Source organism: Gavialis gangeticus, unplaced genomic scaffold, assembly GCF_001723915.1.
Source record: "Gavialis gangeticus isolate Ggan-Ray unplaced genomic scaffold, GavGan_comp1, whole genome shotgun sequence".
NCBI classification, from domain to species: Eukaryota; Metazoa; Chordata; order Crocodylia; family Gavialidae; genus Gavialis; species Gavialis gangeticus.
In genome coordinates, this window is record NW_017729025.1 from 29778229 (window position 1) to 29797310 (window position 19082).

General features: G+C 39.2%; 1 protein-coding gene across 2 annotated transcripts in view; it reads left to right on the forward strand.

Annotated features, from left to right (window-relative positions):
• SETD3 (SET domain containing 3) overlaps nt 1-16492 on the forward strand; it is a 97333-nt gene extending 80841 nt beyond the window's left edge. For both annotated transcript variants that reach the window (XM_019518591.1, XM_019518592.1), the window contains 5 exons: nt 4872-4946; nt 8056-8222; nt 8885-8970; nt 11182-11342; nt 12433-16492. In XM_019518591.1, coding sequence (XP_019374136.1) covers nt 4872-4946; nt 8056-8222; nt 8885-8970; nt 11182-11342; nt 12433-12879 — 936 coding nt within the window. In that variant the 3' untranslated portion in view covers nt 12880-16492. The remainder of the gene's footprint in view (nt 1-4871; nt 4947-8055; nt 8223-8884; nt 8971-11181; nt 11343-12432) is intronic.
• Nucleotides 16493-19082: the final 2590 nt, after the last annotated feature.

Consider the following 19082-nt stretch of genomic DNA (forward strand, 5'->3'; position numbering starts at 1 on the left):
AAACACAGGAGGCACCTTGGCTTCTCCGGCCACCACCCTCGATTTCTCCCTCCCCACCCCCAATCAGTATGCCACTGCTCATGTGCCTCTTGCAGCATCCCAAGCCAGTTTGAGATGGCGCAGGAGGCAAATTGAAAAATGTTCCATGTGCTGCATATTTGCAGCGCGTGCTCAAAATTTGATACCTGAATGTCCAGGTATCCAAAAATACCCTGGAGGGAAAGAGTGGGGCAGGGCATGGTCCTGGACAATGCCCTGAGGTAACTGGGAAGCTGGTCTTCCGGAGGGACACTGATTTCTGGCCAGAGCGTCTCTATGGTGCTTCTGCTGCCCCAGTTACGTATATGATGTTTTTTTGTTCTAATTGTGGAAGAACATGGATTTTGGGGTATTTTAAAGAGTGAATTTGGGATGCTGCTTCTGCAGCCCAGCTGGCACAAGGGGTAGTGTCCCTAGATACCAAATTGGCTGGGTCCCAGAAGATCCTGAGAGCGAGTAGCCCTGAGCTGCTTGCCAAGGCAGCCTTTTTGTACTGCTGGGGCCAGTGCAGGTGCTGGCCCCAGGCTCTAGCTCCCCCTGGCTGAAAATCCAGGAGGAGCTGGGCAGGGTTATTTTGCACCAAGTGGCACAACTTGCTCCATACCAAAGTGCATGTCCTGGCATGTGCGCTGAGACAAAAATCCCCCGCTCACATTTGTGTCACTCCTATATGAGCTGCTGCAAGCGCATGTGCCTGCATGTATGGATGTGCCCTAAGGGTTTTTCGGAGTTCGAAAACATTTCTTGCGCCTATGTAGTAACTAAAGAAATTGTAAAACATCTCAAGCTTTTAAGAAGTTACCAGAAATTCCTTTTTGTGGTTGGAAGGTCCCCTTTTTCCCCCCCCCCCCCCCAAGTGCGGTCACTGAAATTGGGATAAACAACCATAGGAACAGGTTACAGGGGAGTGGGTAAAGTGTGGGGGTCATTTAGAACTTGGAGGCTTTATTTCTTTCTCAACTTTAATACCAATCCAGGGTGGTATAGTAGAATCTCTGGGTAAAGTGCTGCAGTCTGTGTTAAGCAGGAATTCAGACTGGATGATCATAATGGGCCCTGTGGGTCTTCAAAGATCACAGATTGACTTAGGTCTTAAACAGTGCCATTTCATAAGTGTAAAGTGAACTCCTATTGCACTAGCTCATGGCTGCCATTCTGGATTTCTTCTGTCTGAGAAGAATTTCTTGTAATTTTGAAAGAATAGTTTTGGCTTACAGATGCATATTTAAGTATGTGAGCAAAGTAAAGCCACCACCTAAGCTTTCAAAGTAGCCCAAAGGGTTCTCTCCTCAGACAAAGCAAATCCAAGATGGTAGATGGCAGTCATGATATAGTACCTGTGTTCAGACCTAATCTCTGTAGCAGAAAACAAAGTTCTTGCAGTGGTCGGTGTGAGAGCCTTGTTACACATTCATTTTGGGAGCCACTAGGAGCTTTTAACCCCTGGATTGTCCACACAACAGCTGAAACTAGTTTTAAATACACTTTAGGTGCCTTAAAGTTATGCCACTCCTGGGCATGTTCATCTTTGATCCATGTTGCCCACCTTCTGTTCTGTTAATGTGTGGTCACTCCCACCCAAGTTGTAGTCCTCCTGCATCCCAGGATGCAGTGTCCCTTTCCCTACCTTCTGTTTTTGTGTGGACAAACTTTCCACCCCCTGAATTCTACTGCCCAGGGGACAGTTCTGGCACCAAGCCAACTCTCCCTCCTACTCCCCAGGTTGCACCTTTCCACCCCAGAGATGCAACAGAGCACATGCCAGCTAACCAGGTTGCAGGGCATGGATGGGTCCAGGAGTGGGATTTGGGAGCAACAAGATAGGGAACTGGATTGGTTCCCAGTGAGCTGGGGCTTCCTTCCCAAGGCAGGGGCAGTTGTTGGCTACAAAGCAGCAGGTCACAGGATCATCATAAAATTCTAGTTTATTGGACGGATGGAAAAGTCAGACCATAAACCTTGGTGCTGATCCCCTCAAACACGCACACATTCATGTACGTACACACACACACACACGCTAGCTAGCTAGCTAGCTAGCTCTGAACACTTAGCACTGGTGTCAAGATATACGTATCCCCAAGCACTGGAGTCCACTGTCAATGGCCAGTTGAGGCTTCTTTCAGTGCGATGTTGCTTCAGAAGGGGGTCACCAGCTGGTCCTTCTGGCTGGACAAGCAGGGTGCTGGTCAGGTCAAAGAGGGCGCCCTTTGGGGTCATCCTTTGCTGCCTTTTATACCTCTCTGGCAGACTTTGACTCCCCAATTCTCAGGCTTACCCAATCCAGGGGCTGCTGTCCTTGAGGGACGTCCCTCTTGGTAGCTGCTGGATGGCAGCTGTCAGCTGCAGGGGTCATGTCCGCAGGTACGTGCAGTCTCAGCAGTCTGTTGATGAATTTTGATTGATTCACTGTCATGATGAATAGAGCTCTGGAAGTAGTTGCTCAGGGGGTATTTCAGCCCCAAGGGTCTGTTTCCAGCATTGATTGGTTCAAACAGCGGTTCCGTACCCTTAACGATGAAGTTTCCGGGAATTCCTGGCTCTTTGATTCTTTCCTCTCCCTGGTCTGATTTTGTAGGTGTTAATTGCCGCTCATTAACATACTTATCCAGACTAGCTACTGTGTTGCACAATCAGCCATGATTCATTCAGGGACCTGCTCCATACAGAGATTCCTGCTCTTGTTAACATTGTTACATGGTACAACTTACTTTTGAACTTAAAGTACATTTGTAAAAGCATCTACAAGCTCTGTTTTCCCTACAAGTACACCTTTATATAAAAATAATAATAGTATAATAAAAGAAAAAGAGAGAGGAAGGAAGAAAAGGTAGAAAAGAGAAAGCATCCCCAAAAGGGGGCAAATACTAAGAGGAGCTTTGACCATATGAAGGAGCTTCACATTTGGGGGGGGGGGCAGACAAAAGGGTTTCTTGCTACACAGTAGCTACCCTAAAAGCACCTTTCCTCACTGCTCCCACCTCCCAGCCACCCTGGGAAGCATAACCAGCACTTCCCCACACCAAAATATCAGATCCAACTTTGTTAAAACATGAGACCTTTTTAAATTAACTTCCTTATTTCTTTTTAAATTATTTTTTTTATATACAGTATAAGCTCATAAATCCAGCATGCTTGGGACTGAGTGCCTGCTGGAAATTTGAAAATTCCATTTTTTTGAAAATGGAGCGGCAGCAGGGGGGAGAGGGGAAGTAGCAGTGGCCAGTCCCAGAGCAGTGGCCGTACACGGAGCGGGGTGGTGGATGGCAGCGGCAGCCGCCATGTGCAAGCTTCCAGGGAGCAGAGAGAAAAGCTTAAGAAGTGCCAGACTTTCAAGAATTCATTTTTCGAGATCTGGATTTATGGGATTAATGCTGTATGTTTTTATTTTATCCTTCATTTCACCACCTATGTCCATTTCCTTTTCACTTCCCAGTTCATTTATCCACCCCTATCTCATTAACTCTCCACCTCCCAGTTTCATGTTCCTGGCCCTCTTCCCCTCCTATTTTGCACCCACCCACCTAGAGCAGGGACAAGCCTGTCCTGGCACACCTGTCCTGTAGTGACAACTCTCACTCCCCCTCAGGGCCCTACTTGCCCAGCCCTCTAATGGCAAGTCACACCTGTGCAGGTGGGGGACAATCAAAGGTTTTTAGCCTGAGGCAGTGGTTTTCAACCTGTGGTTTGCAGACCCCTGGGGGTTTACAGACTGCCTTAAAGGGTCCATGAAAGATGACTATCAGTCAAAAGTGTGTGAATACCCACACTTACAATTCAAAGGGGTCCTCACCTCTATTTGAAATGTTTTAGGGGTCCACAAGTGAAAAGGGTTGGAAACCACTGCCTTGCATTGTGACTGCTCCAAACGAGCTAACACTAACACTGATCAACATTTGAACAGCTCAAAGTGCCAACTGTACCAAGACCCTTTAAGAGAATTTGTGGCTCTGCAGTTTGTCCCCCTGGTCAATGGACTATTTTACTACAGTGTAACTGTGTAAAAATTGAATTCAGAAAACTTAGAGAAGTTGCTCCCTGATTGCCCAATTATTGCATACTTTTTTTTCTGTCCAGACCCTTTCTGTCCAGCTCTTACGATTAGTATGGGTTCCTTGTTGTGTGGGATTATTCAAGTGTGTAATTATAACAAAATAATTTTTGTTTAAAAGTTTTAGGATGACTTTACTTCTAGTGAGCATATTTAGTTTTGTGACTTTTTTTTTCTGAAAGGGATTTTATTCTAAAGACAATAAGGAGTACTTTTCCCCTCCTCTGCTGTATGCTTTTACAGAAAAAATCCCTTCAATTTCTAAGATTAATTACTTAACTTCAGATAAAGGGAATTATTTGCAAGTAAATTGGAGTTCTCTGAAGATGGTATCCCCTAAAGAGTCATAGTTGCTCCTTTTTCATTGAGAGAGAGATAAAAAATGCACTGATATTTGAAGGATATGAGACAAAATAGCATACTCACTGTAGGTCTCTAGCGTACCTCACAGTAGTGTCTTAACATTCAAGAACTTTATAATAAGCTGCTGGATTTAGCTCAGGACCAGTGAGTGTTGGTCTATGGAGAGTACTTTCCTCAGAGCTTTCCCTTTGCTTTCTTAAATTTCTCTGATGCAGAGATTTTAATGTTCCTAACTAAGAAATTATTGTTTTAGAATTCATAAACATTTAATATCATCTATGCTATGTCAGGTAAAGGAAAATATGTGCATGTGCAGTTTCTTCTGTTTAAATTCCACTTCAATAAAAGGTAGTTTTATCAAAACAGGGAGAAAACAAATGCAAGATGCTAAAGATATCTGTCTTTTTTTTTCTTTGGATAGATCACTACTGGTTACAATTTAGAAGACGACCGATGTGAATGTGTAGCACTTCAGGATTTTAAAGCTGGAGAGCAGGTAATATGAACAGTTATCTACACCTTGGTTATTCGGTGAAGTATTGTGCAACATTGCATTGTGTCCCCTGAAGACGAGGGCACAAGATAACTGAACACATTGTAATTACCTGCAATTAAAGCCTTTGTATTTTTCAGGTACAGTTAATGTATGTAAAGATTTAATATCAAAGTACTGTAGGTGAGGTCTTGCATAGCAGAGGTTTTGTTGTACTTGGTTAATTTTTGACCAAGTTCTAGTAAAACTAAAAAAAATTAAATTAGAATAAAATATATCCCATATACATCTGTGAAGATATCCTCCTTAAGACTTATGGGCTGGTACAAACGTTTAATCACTGGGAGGTGTATACAAATTATTAGACACCAGGTGAGACATTTCAAAATGAAATTATTTCAAGATGAAATTATTAAAGGGCAATACCTCAGTTCTTCAGTTTTCATAACCAGCAGCAGGTTGCAGTACATTTCTTTATTGTTTAACTGGTATGTGTTAGCCTAATGGAGGTGACCAGCCTACAGCACACGTGTCACAAATGGCACAGACAGTATCTCTGTGTGGTACATGGTAAATCAAGGAAGGGGGCAGACAACTGGCTGTAGTAGATAGGGCAGGGAGCAGAAAGCAGAGCAGCAAAACAGTCCAGGGCCAAGGGCAGAAGACAGAGAGCAGAGCATCTGATTAGATGGCAGAAGTGGATCAGTGTGTGTTCAGGGAGGGTACAGGGCTTAATTTGTGACATGCATGCTGAAAAGATTGGCCCACTGGCTTAAGAGTTATCCAATTGCCAAATAAGGGGTGGTGTTACCAACCAACATAGGTGACAGAGGCCATTTTCCTTCCCAGTGATTATTTGACCTGTATCATGTTCATCCCAAGGGCTTAAAAAAAAGAAATGTACCTGAAAGTAATTTCCCTGGCCTTGGACTAATTGGTCCACCCATTCAGACTGAAGAACAGTGAATCCAAAGCATTCCCTACAATAGGAAATAAGTCTTGAAGAAGTAGAAATAGAAGAAGCTCATTCTGGGGGTTGCCTAGCCAGCACTACTGGAAGGTGGGGCAGGTGGATTGGAGCACCCGCACCCCCCCGAGGGGAGGGCTCCAATCTATCCACTTACCCACCCCACTCCAGCGTAGGCTGCGGAAACCCCAGAAGGGACCGCTCTCCCCTGCCTTCTTCCTCTCCTATCCTGAGAGAGCACCAGAGCCTGGTAGCCGGGGAATGGAGCTGGGGGAAGAGGCTAAAGAGACGCAACCTCTCTCCCTAGATCAACTCTAAAGTGGAGCTTGGTCACACACCCTCTGGACCCAACAGCTAACAACTGTTGGGTCAGAAGGATTGGTCTAACTCATGGCTCTTTCTGTGAAGTGGTGTGAGTTAGACTGGGGAGCTTCACCTCTGTTTGTGGCTGTGAGATTGCTGACTTCTGTTTACTCATGTGAATTATACAAAAGTTTCATCTGACATCCAGTGTACATTGAAGTTGATCTAACAGACTTCTACACTGGTGTGTTCTGAGTTCAGGGTTCTTTTCCTTTTGCAATATTTTCAGCTATCACAAGTGTTTAAATATTGCCATTTAATCTTAGAAGTTTCCCAAGCACTTTGGAGGGCAGTGTGCAGAGTTTTGTTAGCATGTTTATATACTTACAGTAATCTCTCCAATGTACATAGGCAATCCATGCATGTGGGATTATCTGTAATATTTTATGGATTAGGTGCATTAAACTACTAACCATTTACAGCCTGGGGTAGGGAGACATAAAATACTGATTCTCAACCAGGTGTTGCAGCACCTGGAGGTGCCACGCCATCCTTTTAAGTGCTGAAGGATGTGACACAACATTAGCACTGTTTCACAGGAGAAATTCAGAGATTTAAAAAAGGAATCTATAGCATCAGAAACATTCTGTTCTGGTCCTTTTTGACCTCTTGTGATGTTTCTTTGCTATAGAACTGCTCCTTTATTTTTCCGTAGTCAGCAAACAAATGAAAGCTAAGAGCTGGCATTTTCTGAGTGCTCTGAGTTAAACAAGGGGTGAGAATCACTGATGTAAAACTTAACAAAAAAAAAAATAATTGCATCATTAGTTGGTTAAGCATTGGAACAGGCTACCTAGAGAAGTTATAGGATCTCCATCCCTGAAAATTTCCAAGAAGCCAATTAGACAGACACTTGACTTGGGATGGTTTAGCTGGGGGGGGTCCTGCTTTGAGCAGGGGGTAGGACTACATGACCTTATGGCCCCTGCGGCCTTACTTTTCTGTGATTTTAGGATTAGTTTTGCTTGGCTTGGAGAAGAACAACATTGAACTCTCACCTTGTAAGTTGGGATAGGTGGAAATTACTATTTCAATCTGAAGTTTACATGCGTGCCTGATGACAGTTTGGATTCTTAATGGATCTTGAATCTACCTCTAAAAGAAAGTACAGACATATCTAGAACTTTTATACTTAGGTAATGTTCTTCTGGGTATTTTGTAAGAAATAAAAGACTTGTTTCAGTTTACAATTCCATTATCAAAAGAAAGGATAAATGCCCTGGTAATTACCAACTGCAACAGATAATACAGTGACTTGCTCTACTGAGAATTTTATATAACCATTGTCAGGTAAAAACTCAACTTAAAACCATAACTTTTTTTTTCTTTAATTATTTTTAAGCACTTACTTCAGAGTCTTACTGCAGAGTGTATTAATTCACATATATTTTTAAAAATAACATATATTACTGAACTTGTTCTTAAAGGAACAAAATTGATTTAGAGTGTGTTGGGAGACCAAGGGTAATATAAAACATTCACAAAAAAATGAGATGTCAGTATATTTAAATAGCAGTTGCCTCCCTTTGTAATGGGGAGTTTCTATTCTCTGTAGAAATCCATGTCAACTATTGGACACCTCGTACTTGAAGTCATATAACAACATTGCCCAGCATTTTGAATAAACAAATGAAAACAAATATGCGTTTCGGTTCTGTAGCCTCATAAACATTGTGTTATTACAATAAAATAACTTTTCCAGGAAATAACTTCCAACTTATATCAGTTCTTTGAGTTTATCTTTAGCTTTTTTTCTCTCCATTTCTCTTTTCATCCTTCTAGATTTACATTTTTTACGGCACTCGGTCAAATGCAGAGTTTGTGATCCACAGTGGTTTTTTCTTTGATAATAATTCACATGACAGAGTGAAAATAAAGCTTGGAGTGAGTAAAAGTGACAGGCTGTATGCTATGAAGGCTGAGGTTTTAGCTCGTGCTGGCATCCCAACGTAAGTAAAACAAAATGAGCTGGGTTTGATATTTGAATATTTCAAAGTGTATGAAGTCCAGTTAAGCATTATTAAATATGTTTTGTAATAGTTTGCTTACGCCTTCAGTTTATATAGCAAATTAATGTCATAATGAAGTTTTAATGAATTTTTCTCAGCTGTAGCATTGTGTAATCCGGAGTATACAGGAAGGGAACATCTTTGGTTTTAATACAAACTTGAACAGAATCAGCCAATGGTTTAATCTGAACCTATCTGTGGGGTTTTTTTTCTTACTTTCCTATCCCTTGCACATACATTGCAAAGTACAGTTTAAGTAAGAGTAATCTGTATAAGTAACAAATATGTCTTCAGAAGAAAGTCCTTTCAGTTCAGGCTGCAGTATGATGGGGAAGATTTGTGTAATGTTACTTTTTCATGAATTTATTATGAAAACCATACAAAAAGTAATTCTGAGTTTTCCCCAAAGAACAAGCAGTTTTAAAAAAAATTGTTTATCTCTTAGACCGGTCAAAGAAGTTGTTCTTCAGTTTCTCCTTAAAAATTGGTTTGACCTTGGTATTTCAACATGTTCCTGAGGAACACTGAATTTATTAAACATTGTATTTTCATGTTAGAATAATGAAGTTACCACAGTCTAACATAAGTTTGGTCTTTTTTAGTTCAAGCGTTTTTGCCTTGCACGCTACTGAGCCTCCAATTTCTGCCCAGCTTTTGGCTTTCCTTCGAGTGTTTTGTATGAGTGAAGGTAAATAATTTACAACAATTTATGTTTATATATGCATTTTAAATGGAAAGGTGACAGATGTATTAAACAAACTGAAAATAAGTTTTTTAAAGTGAAAGATTGAGAATGGATCTCTTTGTGTGTGAGAATACATCAAAGAACCTGGATCTCCTGGCATCTCATGAAACATAAGTTTAGACTTTAGACGACTGGGACTTTTAAGACTGCAGTGCCTTTAAATACATAAAATTGTATCAATCAACATTGTGTCATTTGGCATAGGGACTGTACTGATGCTTCTAGAAATTGTTGTGACCTTCTGTACAAAGCTTCAGATGATGTAAAATCCTTCACTTTGAATGATGCTATATATGCACATCACCACTGCTTTTTTTATCTCCCTGTGATTGCAAAAAATTAATTTGCTCTGTGGTCTGATCATTTTTTCTTAAGGTTTAAAAATTGCATACCAAGACTGGGAAGCTTGCTCACACTTAATATGACAGTATTTCAGCTTTTACCACCAGATCTGGTCATGGGACTAGAAAATTCCAAAACATGTAACAGAAAATCCAAAAGAAATATCTTAGAGTTGAGCAGCTTGAACATTTAAAACTGCATTTTTTTGTAGTTCATAATCTATGGTAAGCTTAGATTGTGAAATAATACAGTGTAAGGGTCCAACTTTTCAAATATGTATTCATTTATAATTACTTGATTTTATAGAACTTTATAAAAGAAACCTTGGTATTATTAAGGTGAGGATGATTTAAAGGACTTCTGTAGCATTGTCAACATCTCCATCAGTTCACTTTCTGCCATTCCTACCTTCAAGACAAGAGCCTCTCCTGTGAAAGTCAATTGTAGCATTTAGCTTTGTCCTGTTTTCCATAATATGAGTTACAGAATTGTTGAATTACCTATTTCTCACTAAGTAAATATTTACCATCTTCACAGTTAGGTAGAGCCTGGATTTCATTTGTCATATATTCATATAATGGATTTATTACTTTTGGAGAAGTTTTGGGAGTAGATTGCAAAATTTGATTGATCAAAATGCTAGTCTTTGTAGAGTTAAACAGTTTGTCTGTTTTAACCTAGAGTTCTTAACTGTAGATACAAATCCATGCCACAGTTGTTCTCATGGCTTATATATATATGATGGAGTTTTTCAGGTAGTTGGGGAACCCAGAATAAGTGTTGCATGATATGCTTTGGACTTCAACTTGTTTTGATATGTCTGCCTTTATGTACTAGGATAACTGGGTATTTGTGTTTGTTCTGGTCCCAAGCTTTGATTCCCTTTTAAAGGCAGGATGTCATAATTATGTAACAAGCTGGCTATTTTCTCTGAGTCCCAGATGGGCATGCATTTTCTTGGAGGAAACATACTTATGGTATGTTTGTTGCAATAAAATGAATTGATGCATCCCAGATTCCCAGTATGAAAACTGGTAATTGTCTGTATTCAGGCTTTTCACTGAGGAACAGTATTACATGCAAGTGGCTGATTCACTAATGAAGTCCTGTTCCCAGTGACCCTTTCATCAGCGAATGGAATTGAAATATATGTCACTCAATTCTGTTGTTTTAGCATTTTCTTACCAACTTCTGTCAGATGTTTACTTGAAGTTTGTGATAAACTTTTTTTCAGGAGAGAATTTTGATAATTAAAAGGAATAAGATTTAAAGAATGTGTGCAGTGCTATCATAAGCCACATGATGTCTTCTAACATATTGGAAGCACTTTTTGACCAACAGCTGTCAGTTTGTTCGACTAAAAGAAATTCCCTTTGACAATAGGAAAAATAACTGTACGAGTATTTATACATTCTTTCCCAGCAAATATTTCTTCTATTGTCTACAAATACACACAGCTCTTTCATGAAATACTCTATTTTGCTTATCATAAACTATTACGTAGGACAATACATCTGTGATAATGTGTGAAGTAAGAGTTACGATATGTATGTTTGGCCAAAATATTCAGTACCTTATGTCAGAATAAAGTTGAAGGTTCATTTTGTTGTTAGCCTCCAGACTTCCAGATGCCACTTTGAGAATAGTACCAAAAATAGGCAGATCATTAGATAACTTCTATTAAGGGAAGAGAGTTTTCTCTTAATAATATCAGATCATATTTTTGTAAATAAACTTTCTGTGATTTTTAAACTGCCAAAGTAAATGATGAGATTATTTTTTTTAACAGCTTGTTTTTTATATTTACTGCAGAAGAGCTGAAAGAGCACTTGATAGGAGAACATGCAATTGACAAAATCTTCACTCTGGGCAACTCTGAATTTCCAGTTAGCTGGGACAATGAGGTTAAACTTTGGACATTCCTTGAAGCTAGAGCATCCCTTCTTTTGAAAACCTACAAAACCACTGTGGAGGTAAAAGGAGCAAAACAACTTGTCATTTTATGTAATCTCAAGTTTGTTGCATAGTGATCCTAGCAAAACACAGTCCCTTTCTCCCTGAACAGCATCTCTTCATCTTCAAGTTGTTATAACTGTTTATATTACCTGTGCTTTTACATATAAACCTTCCCTGCATTAGCCAAAGAATCAGCAGCATAAGAATGTGGCTGGGCTGCCTGGGCAGCAATGACTTCTAGTTGCCTTTGCCACCGGGATTGCAGGAAAAGTTGTGGGGGGCACAGCGTTTTCCCTGCCCACTCCCATCAGTACTTGGGGTGCCTGATCCTGTTGTCCCATCCTACCTGCACCACTGCAAAGAACTAAATAGCCTTTGTTTTTTCTCTCCTATATGTGATCAGTTTCAACTTCATGTTTGTGAGTTTCCCTGTCTCCTGGTCTAATCTGTAAAGAAAACATACCATTTCTTATTCATGTTTGTTAATCATCTTTAAAACTGCTGACATGCTATGATTCTGCAGGCTTATCAGTGCAAAGTACCTCTTCTCTTTATTGGACTTAATTGGGGCTACATAGAGGCACAAAACCTGCCCCTATAGATAAGCCTGCAAGATTGGAGGCCTTGTCATATGTAATTAAAGGCTCCTGGTTGACATGCAAGTGAATATGTGATGAGATCTGATGTGGGATCCCCACAATCACTCTTCTTGCCATGCCACTTGTGCATGGCAGGAGGCCTGACTCTGGGATCCAGCATCAGATCCCATTGCACCGTATTACTGGTGCAGAGGTAGCTTAGAATCTCCTGGTGCACTCCTATGGCTGGGAGCCCCATCAGCTGATGGGGCTTCCACTGCAGTTGGGAGCCCCAGCCTGGTCTGTCATGTAGTTAATAGCTTGCTCAAAACTAGCCACAAAATTGTTACACATTTTTTGTACAACTTTTGTTGCTTATTCCTTGTTTTATCACACCACTAATTTCATTAACATGTGGCTAAGTAACAACTTCAGATGCGATTAACTGGTAACATATTCCAAGGGCCAAAGACCCATAAGTTGTATTGTTTATTTTGGTAACACGTTGTGTTTTTTTTCTTTTCTCAAGGATGACAAGTCCTTCCTGGAGACCCATGACCTTACTCCTCATGCGACAATGGCTATCAAATTGCGCTTGGGTGAAAAAGAGATTTTGGAGAAAGCAGTAAAGAGTGCAGCTGCCAACAGAGAGTACTATAACAAACAAATGGCAGATGGAAACCCCCTTCCAAAATATGAAGAGAGCAATATAGCCTTGCTAGAGAACACTGTGGCTGACTCTAGACTCCCAATTGTCTTGAGAAACCTAGAGGAAGAAGCAGAGGAGCAAGGGAACTTAAAGATTGGTGAAGCCATTGATGCAGAAGTCACAGAGAATGGGTTTGTAAATGGTGAAAACTCTCTACTTAATGGGACCAAATCAGAAAATGAAAATCTAAATCAAGAAGAAAGTAACAGAGAGACTGAAGATGCCAAAGAATCTTCTTCAGACAGCACTGATGAGGTTAAAGAATAGAGAAAATATAAAGTTTGACTTTATTGTGAAATTAAAATTAGCCGAAGTTTATGAACAGTGCATTTACATTGGTGTGTTTCTTTGTTAACATTTCTCTTTCTGCAGAGGAAAAATGTTTTTGCTGCTTTATATAAGAAAAAATGATTTTTTTTTTAAGTTATTTAAAAAATTTAGCATCCTTTTTCAATTAAGATTGCCATCTTGCTTTCAGGAAAAAAACCTGGGGAAAGAGGTGCCTTTGGAAGATTTTGCAGCCCTTTGTGGAACAAATGTATTTTCTTCCTGGGGAAGAATTAAGCTCTTCTATCTGCTGTGCTTTTGTTGTTCTGTCACTCTGACTACCGAAATTAAAAGCTTGCTCTGCCTCCTGCCAAGAAAAGCAGAAGGCAGGACTGACTCGGTATTCAGCATGAAGGTGGGAGAGCAGTACAGCAGAAAACTGGATAAGAGGATCAGAAACTTAGGAGACTGGAAGAAAACCTGTTTAAAATCAGGTGCACCAGTCCAAAAAAAGGTAAGGTGGCAACCTTATTTTCAGTAGTTTTAAATGTTGATGAGAATCCTAAACACAGACTTACAGTGATTTCTAAGGATTTCCGTTTCCTTTTTTATGTTTTGTTTTTACTATATTAAGAACATTTCAGCTTTCTTCCTTAAATCAAAGTTAGGCTACTACAGTACAACATCCACCTAATTTTAAAGGCTGACTTTTTTTTTTCTTTTAAAGTGATACCTTTTTATTTACAACAATGGAGGTGGAAATGGAGAAGTTGAAAGCAGATAGGCCAAGCCACAGTTTTAATCTGTGTTGTTCAGTAGGGTCAGGTCTCAGCTTCTTCAGGTTTTCACAGTTAGCTGGAGATTTTCAAAGCTAATTTTTTTGACTGAACCATTATTAAAGGTAAATATGATTTAATATTCCTGTCTGCTATTCTTTCATTTTATGTAGTTGGATACAATGCTGAATGTGAAAGCAGTTAGCTTATCTTATTTTAAACTTCATCTTTTGGTTGAAATATATTTGCTACTGTTTACCTAAAGGAAGAAGAGTGAGCAATACTGTTTTTTTGGTCTGGGGCAGACTAAAACCAAGTTTGCTGCATGTGTTCCCACTTATATTGTGTAGCAGTCTGAGGCACATATCTTGGCTTACCAATACAGTGCCAATCAAGTCTGTTACCCAGCAGTGTTGGTTGTCCCTCTCCTCCATATAGTAAATTCTGTGTAAAAATTATTCCAGCATTATAGTGCAATACCAAAATGATGGTAGTTTCAAGGCTTGGCTTTGAAATGGCCTAATTTAATACACAGCTTAATTCTTTTGCTCAGTTTTTAAGAACTTTCCCACTTAACAAAACTATCTTTAAAAGTTCTAAGGAATGGAAAGACTGGGCAAAGTATGGATAACTGTTTAAACGTAAATATAGCAACTTACTCATCTAGGACTGGTGGCAGTAAAATGCCAGTGGACATATTTATTGTCTTTTATTTATTAGATTTTTGCTTCTTTTACAACTTGGAAAATGTGCTTTTGCATAAATCTTTGGTGCAATACACATGACAAGTAGTGACTTCCATATTGCCATAGCAACTTCGGTGTTCAACTACGAATAAAAAAAAAAGTTAAATAGCTTTTTCTAAATATTTCACTGAGAATGGTGTTTGGCCATTACACATGGGATATTGTTTTCCCATTAACTAGAGGCTGGACCAATATTTTTGTAACTATATGCTGCCTGTAGGTAGAATAGTATGTATTTTCATCCTGACAGTTTAAATGTCATGTAAGTCACCACTCTTCAGGTTATTTTTTATTAGAAACAGTATTCATCCACTTCTGCTTCTGCCAGTTGCATTGCACATATATCAAAGAAAAGTGAGATAACACCCAACAACAACTTGTGTTACCTGAGCATTATAACTGTAATCCAAAATTTAAATGATTTGGTTTGATACACTGTATTCTGTTTCAATGTTTGCTGTTATCTATGGCTTAGCAAACTCTGGTAACCACAGGATAGATCGTGTGGGTTTTCTTGAATAAACTTAGTTCTACAATGTCTTCAGTGGTAAGTGTATTATACAAACAAAATCCAGCATTTGGCATTGACATGGTGTTTGTGTTAAAGGAGGAGAAAAGAACTATAGCTGGTGCTCAGTACAATACTAAACAGAGGGCACACCATAAACGCAAGTAATCATAATAAGCGGAAGAAAGCACTGATATACTGTATGATTTCAAACTCCTATTTCTGGTGCGTATTGGTGTTACCTAGAGAAGGAAAACGCCATGCTGAGTACAATAAAAGTGCAAAGTAGTCTAATCTTGCAGCTTACATTCCTACTCAGCAAAATGAATTGATTCCTTTAGAAACACTAATTGAAAACTTCCTTAAGCCTTTGAAAATCGGGGAAAGGGGAATGATAAAATTGGCACTGACAAGCCCTCATTGCCATCTGTCATGAAAACAGACCTATCAAAGCATTTTAAAGTTAACTTTCTTCTTAATGTTTGGGTAAGAGGCTGTTCACACTATTCCCAGGCTAAATGCCAAATGTTGCTTCTATTTAGTTAGTAAGAAGCAGTAAGATTTCTCGGACTGTTCTCCAAAAACAAAATAAAATAAAATAATAAACAAAATGTTTGAATTCTGCATGTAACCTAGCTACTGATGGGTCGTTTCCCTAACAACCTGTGCTTTTTGGCTTTGTACAGCATAACCATGTCCTTATAGCAGAACTGATGAGACTTTAAGAGCTAAAATTATAAGGTAGAGCAGCAGCTTCTGAATTTTATTGGTTCTCATACCACCTTTTTAAAAATGATTGCAAAATGAATGGATAGAACATCAAGGATGCATGCCACACATGCATAACACAGTTTGGGACTCCTTGGGCCAGCGTAAGGTAAGGGCACTTGTTCAAGTTACCATGAGGTGTGAATTTACAGCCCGTCAGCTTCTCCTGCATGTGTGTTCTTTCCTAGCGGGAAATTGTGAGGTAACTCGCTCCACTTTCATTGAGGTCAGATTACCTGACATAACACAGTGAAAGCATGCACAGGGGCAGGTACTGTGGAATAACTGAGGCACTGTAAGTTCACCCTTTAGCTTACCTTGTGACAACTTGTGTACCCATACTCCTAAGAATGCAAGTTTACTTTTAGGAACTGGCCTAAAATTAGGTATTTCTCTCTAGACATTTTAAAATTGGCCCTCAACTAGACAATAGAAAGAACTTCAAACAGACACTGCATGTTGTACTGTGAAGTGTGTTAAGACACATTAGTAAGTTTGTTGCACGTGATACTTTAGATCTTCTGATTTGTGTATTAAAAGGAACATTCTTCTGCTTTTGCTAGTTGCACATCTTGCCTGGGAGGTGGCAGAATTCTGAAACAATTAACATTTCCTAAATGTCTCAGTTGTAATCCAAAATGTAAATGATTTGGTTCAATCTGATGCATTACATTTTATTACAGTATAAACTGCTTTTTTTTCTGGAGAGAGATGGGAAGTTCAGCCAATTTTCAGTATCCAGTCATCCCATTTTTTCTCATGGATTACCTGTGCCAAATAAAAATGTTAAAAATAAAAGGACGTCCAACAAAATACTTCTGAAATAGTAACATTCCAAACCCTGCCCCAGTTTCTTGGCAGATTTAGCTGGTGTTACCTGAATGGAGATTTCAGATATGTCTAGAGAGGGCTTTAGTGATTGATCTTCTAATGTGCAAGATTTCTAATATGCTATATTATTACATGTGCTATTCTATGAACAGTTTGCTTTCACGATTACAACACAGAGAGTATAGATTCATAGGTGTCTCCACAGTCTGCTGCTGCCATCTCTTCCTTGCTAGTGATTATTCATGCACCTTGGAGGCCGTGTTCAAGATTTTCATGCATCAAGATGAGAAATGAAACTCAGAAAAACTTTATTGTGGAATAAAAAAGCAATAAAGATTCATATTTCCTCCCCCCCTACAGCTAGAATCTTCTGTGGGGCTCCCTTAAAACAGAGATGAACTTGTGACAGCTATGAAACTGAAAAAGGCACAGCAAAATCAAGCATTGCTTTTGAATTGGCTTTTACAGTGATACAACTGTTTAAAGACAAACAAAGTGAGACGTGCCTACTTGCTATCAGAAACATTTGTGTTCAGACAGAACCTCAGAATGGAGATGGAGCACACACTTGGAACCACATAAGCAATTTATGCTGATGATTTGCTGGGCTTGGGTGCATATGCAGTGGAAGCAAATCTGGCACAGGGGCTGGGCTTGTTTCTCAGCAATAGAGGCATTAGCATGGCCTTTGTGTTGCATATTATTCAATGTTACTAACTTGCTTTTATTTTTGTAATATCTAGAGATCAGAGTGTATTTACAAATTAAATCATTGTTAAATCACATGATGGTATGAATCATGACCTGACCATATACAGAAGAAACTAAGCTTATACAAAATGATTATCTGCACTGTCTTGGAAATGAGTCGGCGCGTGTGTGATGACAGGACTTGAACCATCACAAACCAAAGGATGTCCAATTTGTGTCTAGTGGTTTTACAATGACCAGTTAAGCCAGTAAAACCCCAGAAGTTCTATTCTGCCCTATTCATGGGAAGGTGCTGATGTTGATCATGGATTAGGGACTATAAGCGAAGACACTTAAGGGAAAGAAAAATGAGTGACCGGTTGAATGTTAGTTTGGTGTAAAAGCTGGGGGTAGCTTGACTGTTCTTAGCGATCACTTTAAGTTGCTAGATTCGAGGAAACTTCTGAATTTGAGTGATCACTAATCTGGATTCAGTTAGTCATGTTTAAAATAGCCTCTCCATTTAATGCTGTAAAAACAGAAGTATTAATTGATATGGAATTTTAAATAAGTTATGAGGCTTTCCAGTGATTAATGAATGGAGTTTCCTTCTAAATTCAGTACTCTGCTCTTAATACAAAAAAAAAAAAACATTTTTGGGGGCGTTTTTTGGGTCTGTTTGCTTGTTTAGGGTTTTTTCTTTTGGGCATGACTCAGAAGAAACTTGCATGAGATGATGCTCATAACAACTTTGTAGTTGGTATGGACAGTCCAATAGCCCTATTTTTCACTTGCGTACATTGATTATAAAGTCATGGAGGTGTTATCCATTAAAATGTTCCTTTACAGATATGTTCAAATTAGGTGGCTGGCAACTTCCTAAAACCATACTGCTTTTCATCAAAACATGTCAATTATGCAGAACAAACTTTTCACAGATATGTATCAGGTTTGGTGAATTTTTTTGTCAGGAAAGCTTCCAGGTCCAGGATTAAATATCTCTCAGAACCAGAGTGATGGATAGGTCAGATATTCACCTGAGATGTGGGACATCAATGTTTGTCTTTGCTCTAATTAATATTTATATAACGCAGAACCACTCTAATGATCATTAATGAGGCACACAAGACTTGGATCTCAAGTTTTCCAAGTTCTAGGTGAATGGCCCTCATCACTGCACTATTGACTATTCTCATCCCTGGATTTCCCAATAAATCTTTGCAAAATCCCGTGCTTGTCCTGGTGCAGAACAAGAACAACTTGGTCATTAAAACATGGTAAAATGTAGCAATATACCTCCCCTCTTATGCCTTGTTTTTCTATTCAATTCATCTGCTTTTGTTTATAAATTAAACATTTCAGTAGTTTATTGACATGCTTCTGTGGCTTTACAGAAAGATTTTTTAAATCTGTGAGAGGATGCCATATCACTAACCAACCCAGACCAATCTATATTGAAATGTTAACCTAGAAGGTAACAGTGCATTACATCTCTGCTGCGTCTTCCAGTTTTTTGTTTTTATAAATATCCTTTTTATAAAAGCTGCCATTCAACTGTTTGTGGGCCTTCTTTGCATAAAGAAAGGGTATGAAGTCTCTCCACTCTCCTGTTTGTCTTGTAGATATCCAGGTGTATGAAGTCCAGTGATAAGTGCCTGTTTATCATTAGGTCAAACTCACTTTCCCCAACATTATTCCCTGTCAGTCACCATGCTAGTGCTGCTGGCTACTCACCCAGCATTCCTCATTTCATTGCTAATAAATGATGCATGTACTTGTGGAGTCCAAAGGTATAAATAACATGCTTTAAAACTGAAACAAATACACACACAACTTGACATACAGTGCAAAGGATTCTCAAGAATAATACTTCCAAGGAAGCCA